The sequence below is a fragment of the Pochonia chlamydosporia genome, chromosome 1 (assembly GCF_001653235.2).
Source record: "Pochonia chlamydosporia 170 chromosome 1, whole genome shotgun sequence".
Lineage (NCBI taxonomy): Eukaryota > Fungi > Ascomycota > Sordariomycetes > Hypocreales > Clavicipitaceae > Pochonia > Pochonia chlamydosporia.
In genome coordinates this window covers 4,285,238-4,310,746 of record NC_035790.1, presented here as the reverse complement: position 1 = coordinate 4,310,746, position 25,509 = coordinate 4,285,238, and the positions used below count along the sequence as shown (strand labels likewise).

At 48.8% G+C, this 25,509-nt stretch overlaps 9 protein-coding genes across 9 annotated transcripts; 2 read left to right on the top strand and 7 right to left on the bottom strand.

The window, feature by feature from the left end:
• Nucleotides 1-749: 749 nt before the first annotated feature.
• On the top strand, nt 750-2,119 carry VFPPC_01106 (conidiophore development protein hymA; the record flags this gene model as incomplete). Its single annotated transcript, XM_018280992.1, has 4 exons — nt 750-854; nt 959-1,016; nt 1,102-1,583; nt 1,655-2,119. The coding sequence occupies 4 exons, from the start codon at nt 750-752 to the stop codon at nt 2,117-2,119; spliced, it is 1,110 nt and encodes a 369-aa protein (XP_018149469.1).
• Nucleotides 2,120-2,654: 535 nt separating this feature from the next.
• VFPPC_01105 (SWI/SNF complex protein) lies at nt 2,655-4,293 on the bottom strand (the record flags this gene model as incomplete). Its single annotated transcript, XM_022428207.1, has 5 exons — nt 2,655-2,657; nt 2,728-3,102; nt 3,155-3,799; nt 3,874-4,151; nt 4,212-4,293. 5 exons carry the CDS (start codon nt 4,291-4,293, stop codon nt 2,655-2,657), a joined length of 1,383 nt encoding a protein of 460 aa, XP_022284719.1.
• A 1,061-nt stretch (nt 4,294-5,354) lies between these two features.
• VFPPC_01104 (3-phosphoinositide-dependent protein kinase 1) lies at nt 5,355-7,728 on the bottom strand (the record flags this gene model as incomplete). Its single annotated transcript, XM_018280990.1, has 2 exons — nt 5,355-5,705; nt 5,758-7,728. The coding sequence occupies 2 exons, from the start codon at nt 7,726-7,728 to the stop codon at nt 5,355-5,357; spliced, it is 2,322 nt and encodes a 773-aa protein (XP_018149467.1).
• Nucleotides 7,729-8,519: 791 nt separating this feature from the next.
• Nucleotides 8,520-9,398, bottom strand: VFPPC_01103 (hypothetical protein; the record flags this gene model as incomplete). The annotated part of the gene is made up of 1 exon (XM_018280989.2): nt 8,520-9,398. One exon carries the CDS (start codon nt 9,396-9,398, stop codon nt 8,520-8,522), a length of 879 nt encoding a protein of 292 aa, XP_018149466.2.
• Nucleotides 9,399-11,389: 1,991 nt separating this feature from the next.
• On the top strand, nt 11,390-12,223 carry VFPPC_13000 (SNARE complex subunit (Syn8); the record flags this gene model as incomplete). Its single annotated transcript, XM_018290777.1, has 2 exons — nt 11,390-11,586; nt 11,653-12,223. 2 exons carry the CDS (start codon nt 11,390-11,392, stop codon nt 12,221-12,223), a joined length of 768 nt encoding a protein of 255 aa, XP_018149465.1.
• A 318-nt stretch (nt 12,224-12,541) lies between these two features.
• Nucleotides 12,542-13,933, bottom strand: VFPPC_01101 (WD domain-containing protein; the record flags this gene model as incomplete). Its single annotated transcript, XM_022428206.1, has 1 exon — nt 12,542-13,933. One exon carries the CDS (start codon nt 13,931-13,933, stop codon nt 12,542-12,544), a length of 1,392 nt encoding a protein of 463 aa, XP_022284718.1.
• A 2,725-nt stretch (nt 13,934-16,658) lies between these two features.
• On the bottom strand, nt 16,659-19,223 carry VFPPC_12999 (adenylosuccinate synthetase protein; the record flags this gene model as incomplete). The annotated part of the gene is made up of 19 exons (XM_018290776.1): nt 16,659-16,709; nt 16,767-16,793; nt 16,845-16,985; nt 17,042-17,110; nt 17,180-17,241; nt 17,368-17,402; nt 17,456-17,492; nt 17,544-17,592; nt 17,988-18,120; nt 18,178-18,281; nt 18,334-18,392; nt 18,456-18,598; nt 18,658-18,693; nt 18,747-18,785; nt 18,839-18,859; nt 18,918-18,946; nt 18,998-19,054; nt 19,110-19,120; nt 19,190-19,223. The coding sequence occupies 19 exons, from the start codon at nt 19,221-19,223 to the stop codon at nt 16,659-16,661; spliced, it is 1,137 nt and encodes a 378-aa protein (XP_018149463.1).
• Nucleotides 19,224-19,825: 602 nt separating this feature from the next.
• VFPPC_01099 (endochitinase) lies at nt 19,826-21,307 on the bottom strand (the record flags this gene model as incomplete). The annotated part of the gene is made up of 4 exons (XM_018280987.1): nt 19,826-20,808; nt 20,876-20,925; nt 20,997-21,095; nt 21,165-21,307. The coding sequence occupies 4 exons, from the start codon at nt 21,305-21,307 to the stop codon at nt 19,826-19,828; spliced, it is 1,275 nt and encodes a 424-aa protein (XP_018149462.1).
• Nucleotides 21,308-24,462: 3,155 nt separating this feature from the next.
• Nucleotides 24,463-24,844, bottom strand: VFPPC_15296 (hypothetical protein; the record flags this gene model as incomplete). The annotated part of the gene is made up of 2 exons (XM_018293049.1): nt 24,463-24,608; nt 24,679-24,844. 2 exons carry the CDS (start codon nt 24,842-24,844, stop codon nt 24,463-24,465), a joined length of 312 nt encoding a protein of 103 aa, XP_018149461.1.
• Between the last annotated feature and the right edge of the window lie 665 nt (nt 24,845-25,509).

The following is a 25,509-nucleotide window of genomic DNA, read 5'->3' as shown; positions in this document are numbered from 1 at the left end:
AATGTGTGGGTCTCCCAGTGCTGTAATGCTGGCTTGTGGTTGCTGTGCTCTTTTATCGCCGTCGTCTTGTCATATTGATGCCATTCCACAGCCATTAATCGATGAACCTATTTCTCATATGTCAGAGCAACACTGTCACACCATCCGAAGCGTCAATAGGCCTGGCATTGATGTGGTCTGTGGGTCGGGTCCATGTCTAGATGATGAGGGGCGCCAAATGGCAACCAGGCAACTTACATTTGCTGTGAGGGGGCCCCAGGTACACATGAGGGTCCGGTACCTAAGTGTCCGGTCGTGTCCGGGTTGCTTGCGAACTGGCTGTCGGCCGTGAGGTGGTGCTCTCATCGCGTCCGTCAAAAAGCGTTTGCTATTGAGATTGATCAACCAGACCAGACCAGAGATTGATCAGATCTAGGCCGTTACAAGGCCACTACTGCTCACCAACCCTCGGCGTTCCTACGTACTTGAAGTACCTAGGTACCTACAGTAGGTGCCTATCCCAGGCACGGGTCAACTACCTAGGTACCTTAGGTAGGGAGTATTGACCCAAGCGTATGCACTCACAGGCTCCCTGTGTTGCCCCGCATACTGACCAAAGACAACTTCAGCCTGGAGACACCAGACGCCCAAAAATCTCAGCCACTTAGCCGTGACTGAGCCGGATGGCAAACCATTGCATTGACAACAGCTGGCCACACTAACATACAAGTTGTGTATGCCATCCTGACGAACATTGTCAGTTCAACGACATGTCGTTTCTGTTTGGCAGGGCACGATCTCGTGGCGCTGCTGACCTGCACAGGCAGGCACGGGAGCATGTGCTTCGTCTCGAAGGCCCCAACTCCGCAGTTAAGGTATGTCAACATGGACCATCAGTTATAGCAGTTTAATCTCCAATTCATCACACCTCACCCCCGGCCGCCAGATTATGTTACCTGACGCTCGTTGATGCTCCAAGGCAGAAGAACTGGCACGGGTTTTGAACCAAATGAAAATCGTCCTGCAGGGAACACAAGGTACGGTCGCCATGCCCAACGGGACTACCCCAAATGTCGAAGCGACACTCGCGAGTCTTGGGACATGGCTGATTCAATATAACAGAATCAGACAGCTCCCCAGAACAGATATATCAACTCGTCACGGGGTTGATAGACGAAGATTTGCTACATCTCCTCGCCATTAACCTCTACCGCCTGCCATTTGAATCACGAAAGGATACTCAGGTTATATTTTCATATGTGTTCAGGTTTCGACCTGCCTCTGCTGCCCCTAAAAGTGACCCCATAGCTCTCTCATACGTCGTGTGTAACCGGCCACAGGTCCTTGTTGAGTTATGTCGAGCATATGACCACAAGGAGAGCGCAACACCAGCCGGGTCGGTCCTACGAGAGCTACTAAAAAACGAGGCAGCAGCTGCAGTCATCCTCTACGATGATGGGGATGAACCCGGTTCGAGTGCCAAAGGCTTGAATGCCATTGATCGTGACCGACCGCAAAGTGGAAGGGGCGTGTTCTGGAGATTTTTTGACTGGATAGACAAAAGCTCATTTGAAGTGGCAGCCGATGCATTTACTACATTCAGGGTATGGTATCCTAAAATCAGTATTTGCTGACCAAATTCTCTGGTGACGTATCGAGCTGACAGGTCCAACAGGAACTACTGACCAGGCACAAGGATCTGGTCCCCCGATACCTTTCGGTAAACTTCGACATGTTTTTCGAAAAGTACAATAGCACACTCGTGCAATCCAGCAGTTATGTCACTAAGCGCCAATCTATTAAACTTCTGGGGGAGATTCTACTTGATCGGTCCAACTACAGTGTCATGACCGCCTATGTCGATCGCGGCGACCACCTCAAAATATGCATGAACTTACTTCGAGATGATCGGAAGATGGTCCAGTATGAGGGCTTTCATGTGTTTAAAGTATTTGTCGCCAATCCGCACAAGTCCATGGCCGTACAAAAAATCCTTATCATGAATCGTGAAAAGCTCCTCACGTTCCTCTCACACTTCCTAGAAGATCGGACGGATGATGAGCAGTTTATCGACGAACGCGAATTTCTGATCAAGCAAATACGCAATATGCCACCCAACCCGGTCCAAATGCAAAGATAATGTGGGGAGGGTTGCTCGAGGTGATGGAAAATATGGAAATCCAGATATACTGCAATTGAGGTGCCCGTGGTGGCACCTGAGTTCAAACATTCTTAACCAAGAAGACCCAAGCCAGACCGATGTGCTTGGTCTGGGAGGAAGGAATACTGGGTGTGACTTGACGGTCCACGAGTCTGGTGTCGGTGATGCCATGGGAGCTAACTGGCGGCTCAGACGAGTATCACTATACTACAAGAGACATGAAATACAACGCTTGCCCTGGTCCAGCCCGCAGGCCGACTCACCAGCGAATGAAACCAGTAACAGGTATCTTACAATTGATATTAGGAACAATTTTAAATAATCATTTCCTCAAGGTTCCAGGCTCCAGTGACGCCGCCCCCTGGTCGAAACGCCCCCAATCTACTGATAAAAGAATGGCTTGGCATGCCGTGGTTTATTGGGCAAGAATACTCTTGTCGTGGCAGCATTTACCGCTGCCTAGACAGTAGCACATTGACACTTTCACGCGCATTCTGTGTTGTCCAAACGCTGTTTACTCCCCCACGCCTCCATTCGTCAGCTGCAAGGGAGTCTCCTCCACCTTTAGCAGCTTCCCCTAAAATCACCTCGAGGTCTCGTCTCTGCGAACTCAGCCAACTTTTGACGAAGTTCGCTGGATCCTCACTCAAGGAGACAAAAAAGGAGTGTTTAGCCTTTGAAACTGCAATAGCTTGTACCAAACGAGCTAATTGCTCATCAAGCAAGGTAACATCCTTTAGCATGGACGCATATTGTGAATTATTGATAAGAGGCTGCAGCGCACCGCGCAAAGAATCGTCCACGAGGACCTGTACGTCGTAGACTGTGGCCTGAGGATCCTTATGGAAGGCTTCGTCGACGCGGATTGTATAGGGTAATCTAACTGGAGGTAGTGGCCGAAGGTGCTGTGTGACATAGTCATTCAACATTGGTATATATCCGATATCACCTCTTCCGATAACCTAGCATAGGGGTTAGTGGCTGATGGTCCTCTGTGTCATGGGGCCTCAGTACCTTTTTCAGGAGCTCATCACACCGAAAATTCCGTTTCTCCTCGTCCTCTTGGAGATTCCAGAACCTGACGTATTCCCACAATGCCCCCACCGCTTCCTGTTGTGTCCCTTCATGCATGTCAATTACGTCCTCAAGCTCAGGGCTGAATTGGTAACGCTCAGGAGATTCGTGCCGGTACAAATTGATCATAATATTCGTGTTTTCATCGCCGTTTCTTTTGAAAGTAAGCTCATCGAAGTCCGTGGCGGAAATAGTGTTGCTGCTAGACTGAGTTTTGGATCCCGCTTCCGGCTTTTTCCATTCAACGTTGTGTCCTGAGCCACTCGGGAAGCGAGGATGATCGAAATCGACGGATAGTGACTTGAAGAAGTGGGAGAACCGGCAAGTTGGAGAAGTACCAGAATTTGGAATGTCATGTTGATTTGACTCGGGTTTACCTGCTTCCCCTGCGGTACCTGACAGAGGATCGGGAGAGGGGTTTGTGTCATTGAGCATGTCGTCATCTAGCAATCGGCCTTCAATTTTGACGCGATATGATGCCTCCATGTTTGATGTGAAATCGAAGGTGTCAACATTGAGCCCTGTACCTTGCCAAGCTTGGTCTTCAACAGTGTTGCTGACCCAAATTCGAAGTGTTTTGGAGAGCTGATGATAACCTGTTAGCCTCAATCTATGAATTGTAGAGCATAATTCTCTACGGTGGCAATAGTTCCGCAAACCTTGCTGTTAGTTCGGCTACATGAGTCTGATACATCGAGCCGTTTACGGGTTGTAGTGGCGTCCAGAATTCTCTCAACGTCCCTCAGTGCCTTGTATCTCTGAACAGCCTCTTGGTCAACAATGCAGTCGTCTACCCCATCGGGAATATTCTTGTCGGTTGGTTTGCGGCTCCGACGCCTTGCCAGCTCGTGGGCATGAGCCTGTGCTTGTTGCTGCTGTGCTATCTGCGCTTGAGTTAATGGCACAGAAGGATGGGGACCAGACGACATCATTGGCCCTAGGTGAAGTTAGTCGTTGTCGGGTGTATGCACGAATGCCTCAAAAGTCTCGTCCTTACCTATGCCCCCGCGACGCTGACTAGCAGCGTGAGGGGAGCGGTGAGGTACTTGCTGGGCATAATTGCGATATTGACCTTGCATTGCGACGTCGGGTTGGTGAATCGCTCTTGCTGATGACCATGGACTTCGCGATGCCCTCTTGACCCTCCTCGTGTCCAACCCGTGTCAGGATCGCGAATTTTAAATCATGTGAAATATCACGTGATATCTTTCCGTAAGGTCGTTCCAACAGACCCGTTCTGCCTTGCCTGTCCAGCATCCACCCATAGCCTCTCCCTACCTAGGTAGGTATCCACTGGTCAACGACAGAAGCATGGGTTCGTATGACTTACACCTGATACCGCCATGACTGACACGCCGCCAAAGCCGCCTTGCTGTTCCTCACACATAGTCTCACCAGTTAATTTTGCAAGGTATACACCAATTTGGTCAAAGTAGCTATATGAAGTCTAATTGCAATATTTCTGATCCGAAGACTGGAGGCTCCGTGGTTCTGTCTCGTATGACTTAATACTCCAATTGTCAGTTCATTTCGCGATCATCGTCCTGACGAACCTCAGCGTATGGATTGCTTAATCGCACGTCGGGTGATGTGACATACTTGTTTGCACATCGACGCCATCCCCTCACCGCTAGCGGAAATAGTACATCCAGCTGTACACCCAGATAGTTCTACTTTTGCGGGAGAAGTGAAAAAAGTTCTAGAATCTTCCTATATGATGCTAACACTCATGCTGTTTATTTTAGCAGCTGAATAGACCAATCACACGATCTAAAATCTTAAAAACATGCATTTGGTGTGATTAGCCTTTGTTCATCCTCTTCAACCCGTTCGTCGAAAGCTTTCGTCTCACCCAAAGAAAGGTGTGGTTGAGACCGAACATTGGAACAGAGAAATGCAACAGCCGACCCGCACCAACAGCAACGGTGATGGTAACATCACGAAATGGAAATAATACCTCATTTACGCCTCGCTGACAATGCCATGGCTATGTATACACGACAGAAAATACACGACAGAATGTGAGTGTACTTAGATGATAAACAACGGGAACAAGACGTAGAAACCTAGCAGCTTGTGTGCCATTTCAAAATGAAAAAACAAAAACAAAAAAGAAAGCACATCGCGTATTTCAAGGTCCCTAAAAAGCGGATCCTAAGCCGTTCCGCGAGTGTCGTTTGCTGAATCGATTCCGTTTTGACGTCAAATCATCGTGCCCAGGTTGGTTTTTGCTCAAATGATTGCGTCCATTTCGATCGTGAGGACTATTGCCTTCCTGATACTGAGCTCTACTGCCCAAGGTACTGGCTGGACTCGACACTGCAGAAGATATATCTGCGAATGGCCCATCGTTGCTTGGAGGGTTCGCACCTTGAGACAAGGCCATATCCCTTGCCTTCTCAAGGCATTCAACCCACTCGTCCGCTGAGGGTCGCTCCTCATCACTATTCACAGAAAGCTTGGTCTCTTCAAATGTGTAATGGTAACCGGCCTGCAAAGTGTGTCAGTGACAAAATAGGTAAGGACAAAACTGAGAAACTTACCGTATCAACACACCATATGAGCTGCCCCTTGGCATCCAGTTGTGTTCTCCAAGTCGCATCTGAGGTTAGAAGTGATAGCTCTTGCTTTGCCCTCTTTTCCTCCCCTCCCGCCGGAGCAAGCACAATACGGCCGCTTGAGGTCACCATCACCAAGCGCTGCCTCTTCTTGGTTGTACTACCCCCGAAGAAACGAGATAGTTTTTTATGGCCTTCGTCAGATCCTTTTCGATGAATGCTGTTTGGCAGAGGGGTGGAAACCACCATTAGATCTCCCAGCCTCAATATTCGTTCATTGTTCTTTGTCAACACTGGTGACCACTCAATGTCTAGTTGTGTAGGCGGAGGAAGCTCTGTAATGATTCTCACCGGCCGGCTGCTTCCGACATTAGTGGCAGTTTGTGGCTGTGGCGTAGGTCTAGGGGTTTGGTTATTGTTGTTTGACTTCCCGGCGCTAGAAGGGAATCCGTTCAATTGGATGATATTAGGCTCCTGCGCAGGAGGTATATATGGTCGTAGTCTTGGTGCCTTCGCTCGCCATAAGCCTTTCCCAAATTGCTGTCCATCGAAAAACTCATGATTCTTTATATGCTCAATTGTAAGCCTTCTTGCAGGATCCAGGACCAAACACCTCTCAATAAGATCGCGCGCGGGAGGTGGAAATCCAGCAGGAAAGTCGTATTCGAGGTTTACGATCTTCTGGAAGGTGAGATACTCGCTCCCCGCTTTGAACGGTGGACGTCCGGCAAATAATTGATATATGATGCACCCAAAAGCCCAGAGGTCGCTAGCCTTGCCTGCGCTTTTATGAGTAAGAAGCTCAGGACTAACATACTCTGCTGTGCCCACAAACGACGCCGCACGACTGTCCTCTTCAATACCCCGTTGTGATCGACTGACTGCGCCGCCACGGTCAATTGAGTTTGCTGCTGTACTTTCACGAGGATCGCCGAGAAGTTTCGCGGTCCCAAAGTCGGTTATCTTAACATGCATTTGGTCGTCCAGCAAAACGTTCTCAGGTTTCAAATCACGATGAATAACCCCCCGAGAATGCATGTAGTCGATTGCATCCAGTATCTGCGCACCATAAAACCTGACGCAATCCACGTCGAAGGTTCCGGTTTTCTTTAAAACCCCTAATAGTTCTCCACCGTTGCACAGATCAAGCACATAGTATAAAGACGCTTCATCTTGGAATGTGTAATAGAGTCGTACAATTCCAGGATGTTCTGTGAGGCGATTGAGCGTATTTTTCTCAATATTCACGTATTTGATCTTCTTCTCCTTGATTATATGTCTTTTCTCAAGGACTTTGATTGCGTACTCCTTCAGGGTCTGCCGATCGGTGGCAAGGTAGACCGTGCTGTAGGAGCCTTCTCCCAAGATGCGACCGAAGGAGAAGTCACGGACACCCTTTTTGATCTGCCGAACTACCATGCGGCCGGAACTGTCGATTTCGCGGCGAAGGCCAACAGCTGCACCCCGATCTTTCCAGTCTTCGCTGGACTGATTTATGGGTAGCTCGTCAGTCGTTACTCGGCCCAAACTTCTGCCAGGTGACGTGGAAAAGCGATTTGCGGATGCCATAGAGCTTTCACGAGCTGGGATTCCGGTATTGAATGCAACTGCTGGGGATTCTTGATGTGTCGGATTGGGGAACCGTTGGCCATCGAGAACAATCTTATCTCGAGTTGAAGCGGCATCGCGGCTGTTCGTGACAGGCAATGGAGTGGCTGTGCTGGAGTTTGATCTGCCAGCATCGATGGCCGTTTCTTTGTACTTGGCGTAGCTTCGCTCTTCCGCAGTGGTGTTTACTGCATCATTGTCAATGTTGTCGCGAGCTGTGGTTGTAGATTTGGAGTCGGGATCATGAGCATTTGCGGAAGAGTCAGGGCGAATACCATTACCGGCCTCATCGGGGTTAGCTATTCGGAGTCCGCCAAGTGCCCGAGAGAGGCTTATGTCCCCATTCATTGTGACTTGGTCCAGAGCTTCTCGCCTGGTCCTCTCGAATTAAATGGGGACGAATACCGGGCACGTCGGGAGGTTAACCTGGTGATTGCTCTCTGTTGTGCAATTGCCAACTTTCCAGTGGCGGAACGACATGCCGACACGGTTGTTGCCTTACCTAATGAGGCTGGGGCAAGCCAGACTGCCAGACCCAGTTTGTCCCAGTCCAAGACGGTAGCTCTTGCGCAAATCAAACTGACCCGCCTAGTACGGAGTACGGTTGTTGAGGAAAGCGTCGGCTATAACGATATGCAATGTATGTTTTTATTGATGAAGCTTGCAGGTTTGAGAGGGTGCGCTGAGTTCTTCCAGTATTGGAGTTACGATGACCATGTACGGAGTACTCCAACTGGAATCTGAGAGCAGCCCAGCAAAAGAACATTCACCATACAAGCCTACCGACGTATAATTGGTGGAGTGTTGGTGGAATCTGTTAAAAGGACTACTGGTGTTGTTTTCGTTTATTCGAAGCAAAACGAATTCTTCCAACGACCCTGATGCACCCCGAATTAATGCCTAGAGTATGAGCTGCCTAGGAAGTTTCCAGGGATGCAATAAAGGACTATAATGCCATATTGGGACAACGGTACCGCGGGCTGACTCCTGTATTCATATTGCATCTCTCAATGATTACCGTCCTACACCTTGGGAAGAAGCATAAAAACATATATTGTTCTAATATTACATGCTGCAGAGTGTGCTGTAACGATTCTGCTAGGAATCATGGACCATAAGCTGAGGGCATGCCTGTCGCACTAATCTATTACCATGGCCGAGTCTGGCAAGACATTGCTATGTCTGTCCCCTGCTGCGGTAAGACCGAGTTCTGGGCCCTCAAAACTTGGCGGAGATACCTGTAAATTTTGAAGTGCTCCCTCAACTGTCCGACTGACGAGTCGACCGTGACGTAAGTTCTCGGTGAAAAGGTAGTACCCGTCCGCAGCTTCGACGAGGTAGGATTGGAGGCCTTTACTCTCTAGACAGATGCTAACGTTTAGTAGCCCGAAGCTTTTTTCAATGAACTTTGCCCAGCCTCGTGCTGCTGCTTGGATATGCTCCTCGGTGCTTAACTTTCTCCAGCCGATACCAAGATGAACGGTGAAGTTGTCGATCACCAATGTGTCGTTGCCATTATGGCCTTGGTGGCCTGAAGTCTGGAAGACGGGTGAGGTGGAATTGCCGTCGAGGGATGCCCTGCCCGGGTTATGGTCTAGCCGTTGTGACTTGTGGTTCCGTATTTCAGTTTGGGTGGCTTCGATTTCGCGTCTCGTGTCAGGTTCATTGTTGTTCTTTTCTTCTACCCATGTGCCAGATTGGCTGGAGGCATCCGCAACGTAGCCCTTGCCAGGCTTAATCAGAACCATGCCCTCGCCATACACCCATTCTTCACGGGAATCCCTAGTGACGGGGTCTCGCGAGTCGGGCTCGAGGTTAACCGATGCCTCATCACGCGACCGCTTGCGTCCTGCAGACCGAGCCGGGTTTGCCAAAGCCGGGGACGCACTGCTAAATGACATTGGTGGTGGATGGTGGCGCCCGAAGGTTCCTGCAGAGAGCTGTGTCTGAAAAAATGGTCGTGGTGAAATTGCAAGCACTGGAGAGGCAGTCGTAAGTTGGCGACCGAAATTTGCCATAATGGCGTGGGACATTGGCTCAGGCTCGGATTTCGTGTGAAGCTTGCTCTGTCAATGTCAATGTTAGTGTCCAATGTTTAACAAACCGCAAATTCAGCTTTATCGTTAGCTGAGCCGTATAATGAAGTCGTCAGGCCGATCCAATGATGGCAGTTGTGATGAAGGGCGATGTGAGAAACAATGGCGCCAGTTCAATGGTGAAACCTCAAGGTTGGTTGGTGCTCATTAGAGATACCCTATGTTGCAAGGGGGAAAGGATGCGGGAAAAGTAAGTAGTCTACCAAAGTAGACGGGTGTTTCTCAATAAAAAACTTATATGGACAAACAGATAAAAGAACTGCACGGAATAGATAAGTCACACAATTTGGTTCACGGCCAATGTTGTTAGAGACGCGATGTGTGGGTTTGGTATTGCAAGGATGTAGGAGGAAGGTTAGTTTGCAAACACAGTTGGAAGCATGACCAGTGAAAAGCCATGACTCTGGGGGCAGCGCAACTGGTCTCCAGACCTGGGGCCGATCAGCTGCAATGATGAGTATTCGGGGTCGAGCCAACCTTCCAGAGACTCATTCGTCCGTTTTCATGCTGTGGGCACCACATATACCATGAAGGTACCTCGAGAGGGGAGCCGACTTGCATACTGGGCGGGTACTGGCAAAGTGTCTACTCTAGAGGAAGCATGCTGCCAGTTTAAAGTCAAGTGCCAATCGGACAAGCACGAGGCCCCACCACAGGTACCGAGATACTTGTGGGTCCATGTCTACTGGTGGTATGTCGACTTGCTCACTTTTTGGAGCCGTGTTTGAGTTTAGGTCCCTAGATCGTCCGTGTATGGACGGACGGGGGAAGTGGACGCTCACGGACGCACTTGGCCGGTTTGCTTTTGCTCACCCTCAGAAGTTGGATAGAGATTGGCCTGGTATCACTACGACTCATGGTGAGCCCAGCCGGATGCCAGGCATGCATTGACGCCACCATATGGCCGGACAACCAAGCTGAGCCCCCTCTTCGAGTTTTGATCACCCCAGTTCCTTTTCTGTCTGGTCTGGTTGCACCTAAAGTACCTAAGGCAGGTGGCAGGGCAGCACTCTCACTTGCAAGGTGTCTCTTGCCTTGGATTCTTACTCTGAGTACCAGCACATGAGTGATATCATTAATCTCCATCATTGGCACAATGGGCTCGGCATGGGCTTGAGAAAGATACCCGAATGCAGTCGATGAGCGTGTCATTAATCTGCTTGGACTGACGTTCCTGTAAGTAAACAAAGGGGTGATCGTGTTCGCGCCTGCCTGACCAGATGTATGGCCGATATCGACCCGACACCAATTACCTACCTACCTAGGTAGGTAGTACTTGACTTCAGTATGTTGTTGGATCGGGACACCGACGATGTCTCCAAGTGCCTGATATCGACTCTTTTCTCCGGCTTGTCCGACACTTCGACAACAAACAAGCCGAAGAGTGCACATGGGCATGATCTCCAGTCATTATTGTTTGCATGTATTATGTACAGTGGGGGGTGATAAGTATTTGAACAAGAAAAGGTATCGCATATCGCGTTGTGTGCTGAGGCATATTGAGCTGTGTTAGTGTATACTCGGATATTTTCAAACACCTTTGACCACAGACTGTATGTCAATGCGGCCCAGGTTGTCGTTCCCACGTATGCGCCCAGTCCTGGTTGGTGGACGCTCCCATTGATACCAGTGGACCCCACATGGGAAGCTGCTGGGGCTTGGTTCGTGGTAGTGAAACTGGCCACTAAGATGCATCAGCCACTAGTTCCCTGTGACATGTTGTTACAACAAACATTGATCACCTTTGTTACCAGACACATTGGTCTTCGTCATCGTCAGCGTCTGACACTCAACTTTACCAGCGACATCCATCTTGTCCTGGATCGGCCATCAACCCCGGGGCCAACACGCGCTTTCTTCCCCTCTCTGTATCATTTTACGCCAGGCAAATAAGTCCCCTGGGCACTACCACCATGACGAAACCCAGCCAGCTATATCTCCTGGCGGACCACATCAAGCTTTCATTATTGGAGCGACAGCGTGCAAGCAGCCTCAATTTGGACAACGACACTCAAGACGGACACATCTCGCGGTCACTGGATCAGCTGCGCTCTGGCCTTGCGTCACTGGAACAAGGGCATTCTGAGCATGGACAGGAGAACGATGCAGAGTATGAAACCCAAGACCCAAGCTAGATTGTTGCTACATCTCTAACATGCCCTGTACTCGTTACCAGATGGGCGGAGTCTCTGGTGAATCTGCGCAGGCAATTAGAAGACTTAACAGCCCAGTTTCATGGCTTCACTAGCGCCTCGATAGAACATACTCTCACGGAACCTAACACGAACGAATTAGCGGCAGACTTCTCCCACGCGGCATCTCGAAGATCTAAATCAGTTCGCTTCAGCGATACGCCTGCGCCGCAGGCAGAAACACAATTTGGGCCATACCGAGACGACCCTGCGTCTGATTCCGCGGGTTATCATGACCAAGCTGTTGATATGACTAATCAACAGCTGCATCAATACCACTCCCAGATTTTAGAAGAACAAGATGAACAACTCGACCGTCTGGGAGAGTCTATTGGTCGTCAAAGAGAAATAAGTATGCAGATTGGTGACGAATTAGAGAGCCATGTCGCTATTCTAGATGAGATGGACACCACTGTCGACCGGCATCAGAGCCGTTTAGACCGAGCAAAAGGCGTAATGGGAAAAGTAGCGAAGGGGGCTGGAGAGAATAAGCAGATGACGGCCATAGTTGTGCTTATCATCATTTTGATACTGCTGATTGCGATACTGAAGTAGGGGATTAGCCCATGTGGTGTGCCATTGGCCTCAAGAACGCTGTTAACCTTGCATTGCGCGGCGTTTTTAAGGGTTCTGTATATTCACAGTTGTTTAGCTGAATCTTTGCAGTTTAGTTTATTTACCTCCGCAATCTTATTTTTGTATCAATTCTTCTAAGCCTTGACTATCCAAGCCAAGGACGTCATTTGAGGGTATAGTCGCGTATTGCAATCCTTCTTCCTCTATCAAATCCCCTCTATAAGCACATCATGATGTCGCTCACATTCATGTTCAGAGGCTGTCCACTTTACGAAGTCAGGGTGTAACTCCGAAGTATCAACGTATCACATCACCCTCTTTTATAATGCCTTGCAAATCTTCAAGAATGTCGCTGCCGCCGTACATACCAGGTCTGGTGACTGCCCTGCTCCCTTCCGTCGACCAAATTTGGTGAAATTTCACGGTTTCGTCGCTGGATGCCACCACAATACACTCATTCACCCTCCCGCCAGTTTCGTCGGCTCCTTTGGATCCATTGAGAAAACACGGATAAGGAACGGCATGCAACGCACGCAAATCATCGTCCCACGGTATGGCTGCGGTTTGTGAACAATCTGGCCAACTGAACACAGCGATGCGGTACGGGTGCTCCGGATGGGCATAGCCAAAGGTGGCAGCTATTTCGCGCTTGGTGTTTGACCAAATCAGCGACGTGACCTGGGCTGCGACTGGAATCGTGGCAAGTGAGGACCCGGAAGCCGTATGAAAGAAGTGAATGCGTTTGTCGTTTGAGCCACCACCTGTCGCAACAAGCCCCTCGAGCCACGGACAGAATGCGATAGCTTTGACAGCTGCCTGATGGGCCCAAACCTGGCGTTGACATCCGGAAACAAGGCTTCGGACAGTCGCTGGTGGAATCGTCGTTGCTTCGTCCGATACTGTTGCGTCTGGATGAGCGAATCCGCGCCCATCTCCCCAATCGAGGTATAACTGTGGTTCATCCGGTGTTATCTGTTCCTGTATTGAAGTGTCTACTATGTCATCAAGGTAGGCATTGTATCTGTTTTGGCCTTCCTGACGTAAACCGAGATGTTGAGGCGCCAAGATCTCATTGATATTGAAAAGGGAACACATGTTGTCATTGCCACCAGAAGCAAACAGATCTCCCGTGGGTGACCATGCTAGGCCGCATATTTGCTGGCTATGTATCGAAATTCGAGCTACAAGGGATATCGACCCTGGGCAGTCATCTCTTGTGCTGTCTGATAATGGTGGCCACTCAACTAAGTAGTAATACAAGTCTCCGCACTCATCTCCGACAACCAGGTCTTCTGTACATACCAGTGTATTCGAATTTCGAGGATTGGTGGAAAGTCGCAAGGTGCAGCAAGGGCGCCAACTAAGACAAGAAATTGAGCGATGTTGCCGTATCTCAAAGCGAGGAGATGATTCCAATAACGACATCACAACAAACGTGCCATCTGATCTCCCAGCAGCAAAAAGAGCCTTGCTTCCTTCACCGGCGGCAAATGATATTGATGTCAGCCAAGTATTATCTTGCTGAGAACCATTTACGGAGCGGACACCCTCTTCGTCAGACCAAGTGTACACAACATTTCCCAAGCCCATAGCCAGGGTTTGACAACAAAGCGAATACGCAAGAACCGAGCAATAAAAGTCGTCTCGCAAATTAGGAGCATCCAAGACCCTACGGGCATTATTAGCCATGCTGTTGAGCGGGAGGGGTGATAAAAGTAAAACAATACTTGAATGGTGCCACAGGAAGACACCTTGAGGTGCTTGAAGACTGCTTAGCTACCACGCTAGTTAGCTCGTGATTTGACATATCGAGGAATGCTAAATTGGAAACGGCCCTACTGGAATAGACAATACCAGGACTGCCGTAGTGGACAACCTCTTGTTGATTCAAATTCCCACTCGTACGTTGGTAAAGGGATTCTGTTACGCAATCTGCCAACGCAGACGTTTGTGCAACATATATGGACGCCATATTAAATTCCAAGACTTTGCGAAATAAGTTTATGTTAAGGGCAAAGCCAATGTTGTCTTGGATTCTCTCTTGCTCGGGCCTCTGATGTGTTTCGCTCAGGGATTGCATGATAGGATGCAGAGGCAAATGCGTCCCCTCCACAGATGAGCGACCTGTGCTAGCCGCCAAGTGCACAATTGGCGAATTAAGCCAACGGCGGTACGGCAAGTTGGAAGAAGGCTCAAGGAGAGGCAAATTTTTCTGCAAAAATCCTTTTGCTGTACTGTTTTAGTTGTGCCAATCCTCAACGACTGGCAAGCCAAGATAAACTTACTCACTCGACTTTCAGCACCGAAGTCTGGAAATGTCTGCAAGATGAAAGACGTGTATTTGATTGATACGGCCTGTTGTAATGAACGACACCTCAGGCGGAAGCCTACGCCGAGTCTTATTCCTCTCTCGATTTGAGAGAGCCTGCCAGGGTCCCTGTTGGTTCGGTATCGTTCTGAAGAAGGGGCTGAATAGTTTCTGATGGGTACAAATCTGTCAACTTTCGCAAATTTTATCGTCGTTCGCAATGAGCCGCTCAGAGTACCACGGTCAGCGCCATGGCTGGACTGACTAAACAAGGTTGTTCCATTAGACGAAAATGTCTCCCATTTGCTGCGGTGGCGGGTTGCGGAATGGCTCCCGTTATTTCCGGTAGCTATAAATGAACCTTGAACATTCATGTTAGCAATACTTATCTCAACATTTTTTCCCATGCTGGGGTCTGAACCCTACGTTGCTGCTGCTGAGAATTAGAGAGAATAGACTGCGGTCTGTTATTGTCTACCCTCAGTGATAGGTTAGACGAGACGTGAGCAGCACTGGAGGCGTCGTTGGATGAGCCCCTGTTTGGGTTGAGACTTCCAAACTCTCCATTTGACGATGGCTGGCCCCTGGTCTCGATTGAACCGTACGTCACGACTTCGTGTTCATGATGAATTGGTTGCATATTGAGCAAGGGTAGATAGACTATTTTCGAAAGCAATACCCCACTTCGCCATTCCTAAGTTTATGTTGGATAGTCAATGCAGTGAGTATTGTTGCCGGTATGGCACGAACGAACATGTGGTGCGGAATAGAAGACACTTCCTGATAACGCAAGGGATTCGAGGCGCCTTTAACTGTCGTGCTAAGAAATTTCAATAATAGAGAAGGCATGGGCATCACAGCCCTGTAGTGAGAAGAATATTCCAAACCGTTTCTCGCTGCAGGTAGAAATACATGGCGTAGTTGAAGTAGGGTGAAGGGAGCGGTCGACAGAAGGCGAAAGAAAGAAAACACACATATTCGCATCACCTGCTTCCGGTTGCCCATCCGCCAGAGGGAGTAGTTGTCCTGGCCACGCCTGCCAATTAGAGAAGAAGGAAAGAAAACTCGTTCCTACAGTTCTATCACTTAAATGTGAACGCAATTCAGGAGGGCCGAAGACAACGAAAACGTTTGCGAGCTAGTGGGTGACAGCCAGGAAATCCTATTCATTTCCATAGGTACTTAAGTAGTTTCCTACCTACCTAGGTACCTAGGTAGGTATTTCATGATCGTGTTCCGGTACAAGGCACGCTGGAGCTCCGTTGTGAAGGCGACACAAGAGCGTTCATAGTCATCTAACTACCTAGGTACCTACTAGGTAGGTAGTCTACCACGAAACCCACATGCAGGACGCCCGCGCCCCGGTCAGTTAGTTAGCACCGCCGTTCTTGCTCAGGTTAATCACCTGTGCCTTGCTCAGTGAGCATCACCTTTAGTCACCTCAACACCCGCTCCTCCGACAAGCTAAGGGTAGAGATTAATATACACACGCATAACTTCATTAGAAGATTGCACGGACTACGCAGCGTACTCGCTTCGCCATATTCGCTCAGCACTTTCTTAAATACATCCCCACGTTAGTCACTGACACTCGAGCGGTAGTCGTTCTTGACGCGACCGCCGCCGATTATAGCTACTGTTGTTGATCCAGCCTGTTAATGAAGCACTGCTGTTGTTGACCCGTTCAACTTGTTGACTGCGGTGATAATCATAATCGTAGCTGCTGCGGTTATTGCTTTTGACCGCGGCTGCTGGTCTTTGCTTATAGCGAGCCTTCCCCCCCCCCCCCCCCCCCCCTTGGGGGCTACGGCGCCGTAGCCAAGGGCATAGAGGGCATTCATAACACCGTGTTACTATAAAGTGGGCACATTTCCTGCCTATTATGGGATTCAAGTCTTGACATTTTTCAAAAAGCAGTTGCAAAACGATTTTCGATATTACAGCCTGTTATTCTCGCTCGTATAGAAGCCCTGCTAGCAGCTGCGCCCCTCCTTCTTCCTGCACAGCGTCGCATGATAATTGGCCTCTAGAATTAGTGTTCTAACGTCATGGCGACACGCTCGCAGGACCAGCAGCTCGTCGCCGATATGGCGTCCACCACCGGACTTATTTCTTTATCATGCTCTCCCGGTCAGGGCCAGTGCCAATCCATTTTACCTATTTAATGTTAATATATTAAAATGTTCAAGGCAACCGTTTAAATTATAATCTCACCTTAACTCCAATAAAGCTTTCAATGAACTGGCGATAACACTTATTAATACAGCCCCTTAATAATAATACGATTCTTACCTTGACATAGTCTTGCGCCTGCTTGGGAAGATCATCGAAGGTCTTCACGTTCGTGGTCGGTCTCTTCCACCCCGGCATCTCATGATAAACAACATGAGCTCGATCGAGAGTATCAGGATCCGAAGGGTACGAAACCAACTCCTACAAAATTAGTTAGTATCTGCTGGCAACTCTATAGGAGACATGTATTAACTCACCTCACCGGATTCAGGGTCCTTGTACGCCACAGCGATCTTAATCGTCTCGAATGTATCCAGCACGTCCAGCTTTAGAGGTGAAGGGAGTCAGCCACTGTCCGATTAAAAGGGCGAATAAAATTAGAGATTTTCATTTACCTTAGTTAAGTTAAGTGCTGTATAATAATTGATAGCCATGCTATATCGAAGGACCACAAGATCTGTAAGATTTATATTAGCAATACTGGAAGAATATACTAGACTGCAACAAGCGATTTCAAGTACCGAGCCTATCTGAATTAGCTGAGACTTTCTTGTTACAAGTCTTGAATATCTGAGGAACTTACCAACCACAACGACGCCGTCGACCAGTGGACGTTCCCTTGACACAATTAGCACTGTTAAAATAAGTTGAGAAGAGAGAGAAAAAAGTACCCATTCCTTGCCCAATTCCTGGAGTTTCGTGCCAACTCTGTTATATGTAATTAGCAACTAAACCCATTTTGTAAGCTGAATGACTAACTCTCCGAGATCTTCAGTTTTGAAACTGCCCATCCCAACTCGGGTTGTATCTGTTTCTTATTAGTATATACAAGTAAACAAATAGGTGAAAAAGCCCCCAGCGGCCGAAACTGGTTGGAATGATATTGCTTTCAGCCAGCTGAATGTGTGTCGAGCGTACAGGCTTTGATCACCCCGATCACCTCAGTGAGGCCGCGGGGATTAAGGTGCAACCCGCCAATAATGCCTGCCACGGTTGTGGTAGAACTTGTCACATATCTTGTTCACTGTTAATGGCTGACATCTGGTTGATATGGCTTTAGAATACATACGGATATGATCCAACGTCGAGATCTAGCATCAAGGCCTTTGTCTAGGCGGACCGAGCAATGGCCCTGCGCAGGCACATTTGCTCAGGCCACCGAATGGATCAGCGCGGTACTTCGATAAAGAAGAGAGCTCTTACGTTGGCACCCTCCACAAGAATGTTCATGTTGTTCTCTTGGGCAGACTGCATGAAGGGCACGGCATCGATGGCGAATCTAGCAAGCTTCGGACGATATTCTCTAAAACGGGCGATTTCGTCCTCAACGTCATATCTGGGTTGACAATAGCGTCAGAATGGGCGGCATAATCCGCAATGAGCCGACTCTTACCTCAATAAGTCCCCATATCTCTTGGCGAAGCCTGATGCAAGTCGCCGAAGTTTTAACTCAAACAGCTCAGTGTTGAAGACCTCTGCTAATCGAATACCACTTCGCTGTTGAGCAGATTTTAGCGTTGTTTTGTCGTCGCTTTGGTGTAGTCCTTACTGCAGCCTTTGTACTGTAACATGGGCCAATTCCACGACCTGTGGTTCCAATTTTATGCTCTAGAATGCGATATTAACAGCTGTTGGAGGGTGTTTTGCGCACTTAGAGAACTGACTACTTACCTCCAAGCTCAACCTCTTCAAGGCCATCGACAGCAAGGTGAAGGTCCAAGTTGATATGAACTCGGTCCGAGACGAGAATGCGATCGTAAACTTGGGGAAGGCCTTTCTCATCAAGTTCCTTGAGCTCGCTGAAGAATGATGGGCTAAAGGAAGTCAACTTGCCAATCGATAGAATTGGAACCGGGGGGTCGCAGTTACTTACACATGGAAAACAACACCCGAACCAATCAAGTTCGTGCTAAAATGAGGAATCAGTCCTGCAAAGCCAAAGCAATGAATCGAATGAATTACCAATTCGGGTTGATAAGACCAGAAGGAAGAAGGTGGAAACTAGGCGAGTAAGTACTCTCCCCCAACTCTGACGGTGCGATGTGACTGCATACCTGTATGACACACCCTGGGTACTGTTCTAGAATTAGCAAGATCACTCTAATACGCCTACACAGATCCGTCTCGACTTACACAATTTGATGCCCTGCGTTGTGACCTCCCTACATCTTCATCTTAGTATGTGTTTTCTATGCAGATCGGATCATCCTCACGGCGGCTCGCGCACAGAGTTGCGCGTCAGTAGCAAGAATGTCCGTCAGCTTTCCTTTCTGTCGGTCACGCTCGTCAGAATAAGTTCAATATTGCGTGTAGAGGCAGACAAACCCCTTCATCTCCTAGAAAAGCAGGTTCACGTTAGTACATATCCATGCCCCGATGCTCATCGATGACAGGGCTGTAAGTACCCCATTGAGAGCCGAGAATCACAGTGGTCGGCATGTTTCAAGTTACGGGAAGGTGCCGAAGCAGAGAACAGCACAGTTAGAAAGTTGCGATGAGAGAAGACTGAGCTCTTGGACGATGGGGAAAAGAATAGAACTCTGTGTGTGGGGTGACTACCTGGTGTGGTTACCCTACATTAGCGGGTATGTAGGTGCCTTGGTTCAAAAAGAAAAGAAAAGCCGCATCCACTATTATCCCATTCACTTCAAGGCCTTCAAATTGTATCATGAAATAAGTGCTCGATTTTATGTACTACTAAGCATAGACTCACAGTGCTTAGTTTAAAATATATGTACTGATTCCACAAAAGTATGTATGTACGATGAATGCAGCGAAATCCGCTGAAAGTTGGCACGACAAGCCATCTTAGTCTCCACCACGCTCTGCACCTGTGAATGACAGAGCTGGGTAAAACAAAGCGATTGCGGTCAAAAATCCGATAGAATTGAGAACAGAGCAAGAGAACCTCAAAGAAGAAGAAAACGAAATGCACCTTGATTCACGTGCTATTGTGAGGTTCGTTCAGCAGGAGTCGCGCCACAGGCTTTTACAAAGCTCGACCAAGCAATCGTCCACGCCGAAAAGAGCACCGACTGGACTCAAGTCATCTTTTTCTTAATATTGTCATATTTCGAATCGGGGTAGTCGAGCAGGTTGTCGGTGGAGTCAAGGCCACCAAGAGAAGTGATGCTGGTGCCGATAAGTGAATCGGAGCCTTTGCGGTCGGCAGATGCTTCCCAAAACATGCTGCCTCCCATTCCCTTGCCCTTGAGATAAGTAACCTTGTCCCTAATCATGGCTGGTGTGTCAAAGGAAATCAATTCCTTAGTGTTGGAGTCGTAGCTATAGTAGGCCTTTGCCACGCTATCATATTTGACAGTGGCGCCGGCTTTGGGGAGAACTTTGTAATCCCAGATACCGTTTTCCCAGCTTCCGCTCCCAACACCAGAGAATGGCTTCCCAATACCGTCAGTTTGCTGGAATGACCGGCCATAAATTGGCATTCCAAGAACGATCTTGTTTGCCGGGACGCCGCCTTTGATGTAGGCATTAACCGCATCATCTGTGTTGAATGGTGTTGCGTTAGGATTGCTAGGATCAGCATATATATTTGCATCATGGCCGCTGTAGTTACTCCACGATCCGGCAAAATCGTATGCCATCAAGTTGATGTGATCTAAAACTTTGCCGAGGTCTGCGAGGTGTAATTTGTTATAATGATCAGGCCCAGCTGGAGCGGCAATGGATAGCTGGAAATGGTAGCCTGGTGCAAATTTGGCGGCATATGCATCAAGCTCGGATCGAACTGCTTTAAGAAGGAGAATCATGTTGGTGGCCTGAGTATCATCGGCAGGATATTCCCAGTCAATGTCAATGCCATCAAAGCCCCAATCCTTCATGAAAGCGACTGCTGATTTTGCAAACGTGGTACGAGAGGCTGCCGTCGAAGAGGCGGCAGGAAAATTGGTGGACCATGTCCAGCCGCCAATGGACAACATAACTTTCATCTTGCGGTTTGCTTTCTTCAGGAGGAACAGCTGTTTAACGCAGCCGTAGGCATTGTTGCCGACGTCATTCCAAGCTGTTGCAATGATAATTAGTCTTGCAAACTTCGCGTTACATGCAGCATGTACAGAGTAGAAACTCACAGTCGCTTGGGTAATGCTTCTCTAGATCGGCGTACGTATCCCCAGAGTAACTTGGTGCCAGGTCAGCGAGGCCAACCTCGGAACAATGAGATATGATCTGTGACTTTAATTCCGGACTCACATAGTACCATCAGCTCTTAGATTCATGAAGGAGTATAAAACGTGAGATATTTGAGAGGCAGGAAGGTCAGCGGGTTGGTAATTCCGACCATATATCCCCCTGCTGGTTGTTAGTATGTCTGTGAAGCACATGCGGTCGCACCCTATGGCAGGGAGCGGGAGGACGTACCAGTTGGTAAAGTAGACGGAGTTAGCGTAACCAGTTGCACGTGTTTCAATCACATCATCGCGTGCTGAGATGGGAGTAGCAAGGCTGAGAGTTGCCTGTAAGGTGGCAAGGACTGCCAGAGACCGGGCAAAGAAAGATGGCATCGTTCACCACGTTGGCTCTGCGAAGTGACTTATAATTGGGTTGTTCGAGTTGATCCAAAAGCCACCAGGGCCAAAAGTGAGCGAGGAAAAGAAGACAAATGTAAATGATGAACTGATGTGTATGATTGTGACGGGTGCTAAGGTCCTTTGGGAGCATGTGGTTTCTATTTATACAAACTCCCGTGGTCGGCCTGACCTAGCGGTCGATTTCGCAGCCAAAGCGTCAGTCAGAGGTACCAACATTTGATATGATGGATGGTTTACTGTACAATGTGGCATGGGTGACCACTAGATCGGAACGTGGTGGGATCGTGCTACTCAGCCATCTCCTTGCTTGTCATTGATCTCTCGGGATACTTGATCTTGTGATGGCCTCGTCCTGGCCAAGCATTTAGGAGGCTAGCAGTCCGGCGTTGCGCCGAGCGTGTACACGGTACCGAAATGCTCATCCTCCAATTTGGCAACGTTGCTGAAGTGTGATCTATAGGTGACGGCGGGCCACTTGATCGTGCTCAGGCTTTCATGGCTACCGCAGCTGGTGCAATGCGTCGGAGTGCCGCCCCTTGACCCCCGTGTCACCTTGAGCATGTTGACAAGCGGGCATCTGGACTGTATTGCGGAGCACAGCCTGTGACCTGCTACTGCGTACTTGGTGCATGTGAACTACACATTACACTCGAAGCAACGGATCCTGTCGAAGCGCCGACGACCAGTCCAAGATGGGGGCTCACGAAGAATGGATCGTGGGAGGTTTGAAGAAACATGGAACCTATCACGGCCCAAGGAATCTGTGAGCCCGGAGTCATGACCAGATAAGGTTGGTCAAAAGGTTGCAAAGTGTTGCACGCGACGGCTGACCCCAACGGGTCTCTCCGGGTTGAAAGACAATCAGACATCATCTGAAGCCCGTGGTGATGACGAGAGGTTCTACCAACTGGATTCTTGGGTTGGTGACAACTTAGCTGGTTTAGGAAGGAGGACCTGAGATGGCACCCAATTTGGGGTCAACTGGTCCTTGATGGGCTGGGCTGTTGCCATTTGGCGGCTTGGGGCAAGGAAATGGTGACTGGACCTGACCAGGGTGGCTTTGGCTTGCATTAGGAGAGTGCTCATGTGCGCACAGCAAGGAAAGAATGAAGCACAGATTGAGTATTGCAGTTTTTCCTGATTGTCAACATTGGGATGGCGGGTGTTGGAGAAATACTTGCACCTTGATGTGGCGTGTTAATGTCTGGTTGGCTCCATCCCCCGGGTGTCTTCCCCTTTCTAAGTACTTAAGTACCTACCTGGTGGGTAGGGTCAATCACTGGGTTCAGTGTGTGGTCTGGTTTGTCTAAGTTCGTGAGCCACCCCCTGCTTCCAGTCAAAACATTCAACGCAGCGATCTATTGAAAGCACTGATCGTTAACTACCTATCTGCCTAGGTACCTGGTGTATGTCCAGTCTGTTGTCAAGAGTATCTGCCCACCTTGGTAGGCTTTAGTAACCTTGGAGTCGGGCACGTGCAAGTCAATACTCACCAGACTTGTGACCACCCACTCTCCTCTGCACCAAGATATCCTAAGGTAGTACTCCCTACCTAGGTACCTACCTAGTACATATGGTACTTAACATGCATACAAAAACTCTAGATAATTCTCTTGGCCGTCAGCAGGCCCAGACATCTCACTGAAAACGTCTTGGCCCACCAGACCTCAAGGGTATCAATCAATAAAGTAGGTAGTTAAGTACCCAGGCACCGATCTAATACATTTTGCGTGCTCGGTGCAAAGTCAGTACATACCTTATATACCTTATGTATCTTGCACCACGTTGAATTAGAGACCGCAAAATGACAGTGACCGGAAGCTCTGCAGGAAGACGTCCAGAACACGCCAAACTATACCTGTAAACTGGCCTTGCTGAACTTGTCTGTGGAGTAAGGGCCATTGACAAGGGGATTTTCTTGTTTGATGTGTTTGACCGTCCATGAGCGAGTGCTTGGCTTGTGTCGGACATGGAACAGGTTACATTCTCGGGAGCGAGACAAACCAGACCTTTGCATCTAGCAGTCGACGCTTTGGTTGCCAGCAGGTTTTGCTAGTGATTCCAACCAGACCAGACAGTTGTTGGTCTGCGTGTGTGCAGATAAGCTTGAATGAGCCCTGTCTCTCTCCATGTCCAGCCTCTAATTGCCTCTTTGGGTGCTCCGGCCCAGAGATGTGCCTGGTGCATCCAGATTGATTGAGAACACATGGCGGCGCTGCATGTAACATGGGTCGACCAACTTGTCTTTGAGACCAACCCCCAACAACTTCGCCTGGGCCGAATCGAGGCAGGGGCCATATGGGATAATGGAGGTCGACACTGGGGTCAAATTGATTATGTACCATTGAGAGCAGACTCATCACAATATCACCATTTCACAATGCCGGGCTTCCCCCCACGCATTGCCGGCACATGCAGCCACCATGGTTCAAGTTGCCCACGAATTTCTGGAAGGCACCAGGCCAGACCTTGCTCAGGTTCAATGTTCGGATTGTATTAATCAAATACCTAGGTATTGAGGTAGTCTGGTGTCTCTGGCATTGCAAAGCATTGTTGCGTCCATACCTTCTTCGGGTATCGATGATTGTCCTGTAACTCCCTCGCAGCCATTCATGGCCAGGTCCACCGTCGTTTACTCTTCATTACTGAAGTATACAGAGTATGCAAAGTTTTATGTTTCAAAGTATACTGAGCATAACTACCAGACCCTATACGGAGTACATACATACGGAGTATGTATGTAATCTGAAATACTGATTGGTGGCAAGGTATTTTCCTGTCTTACCCTTGTCCAAGGATGTGTCTTGTTCAGCCAGGATACTACCGAGTCCGTCGACTATAGGATCTGGACAGTTGTGATTAATTCGGCACTGGTTTTGTTTTTAGTTAAGGCTAAGCTTACTTACCTACCTAGTAAGTAAGTACCACTTCCCCTCACTCTGATTTGGCATTGGTGTCTACGTGATACCAGGTACAGTCAGGTACCTAGACCTACTTGAGTACCTAGGTACTGGTAGGTAGGCAAAGACTACCTAGGTAGGTAGGTTGTTTCATTTGATGACTTCCAAGGTTGACACCTTGGTTCCCACTGACAACTCGAAACTGCAACCTGCTCTGTTCGGTGCCTTCTAGTTCCTACAGTAGTCCACCACGTGGTCTGCAGAAGGACATGGAGACATGGAGACATGGAGGCATGGAGGCATGGAACATTTGAGCGCTCCAAAAGCAGCGCCACCAATCCGCGCACATCGGCGTCGTTGATGGTTGATGGTGCCTGAATATCACGTCGTCAGCCGTGCTTTGTGTGCCTAGGTTCCTAGGTAGGTAGGTGACATCACCTGCGCCTCTTTTCCTAGGCTGCCGGCCATATGTCTGGAAGGCTTGCGAAACATGGCCCTGGTATTTCAGCCTCTGCTCATTACGCTTGAAGTCTCTCGTCCGTGTTGACACCCAGACCACTTTTTGAGGATAGACCACAGAGCAATCTCGCTTGGGGGGGATCTGGTACATGTACTCCGTACTGTATCAGTGCAGCCGTTTAATATCCCACTTGCGGCAAGGCTCCTGACTGGCAAGTTCACGGCTTCAATTTTCCAAAGGTGTCTGGTCCACATGCATATCGGTTTGCGCGGGTTCTGGGTAATGCTGCAGGGGCTAGTGCTGTTGCCGCCCTGGAACCAAATTTGATAAGTATTGACCAGACTTGACTTGACTTTACCGATAAGCCAATACATTTAGTGGCTCCTGCAACGTTACGCAAAGTGAGCTGCAATGCAAACACTTCGAAAATCACCCGCCAGACCCGAGACAGGCCATTTGGCGTGCAACAAGGGGTGAAGCCTATTGACTCTAACCTTTTTAGTCGGAAGACTTAATATCTAGATACCTAGGTTGTGGACAGTTTATAATACTGTTCTTTCCTACATAGGGAGGTACTTAGGTCTAGCACCTGTACCCAGGGTAGGTGTCGAGTTAATGCCCAGACGCGTCTGGTGCGTGCAGGCAGTTCAATCAATGGATGGATGCACAGGTCTGGTGGTCAATGTTCAATGTTGTGGGGTCCATGTCTGTTGGTCTGGTTTCAATATTGATGGACGTCCAGTCAACCACAGACAACCAAGCTGAAACAACAGGCGGCGATACTCATCATGGAGAGGAACTCACGAATCTGCAGA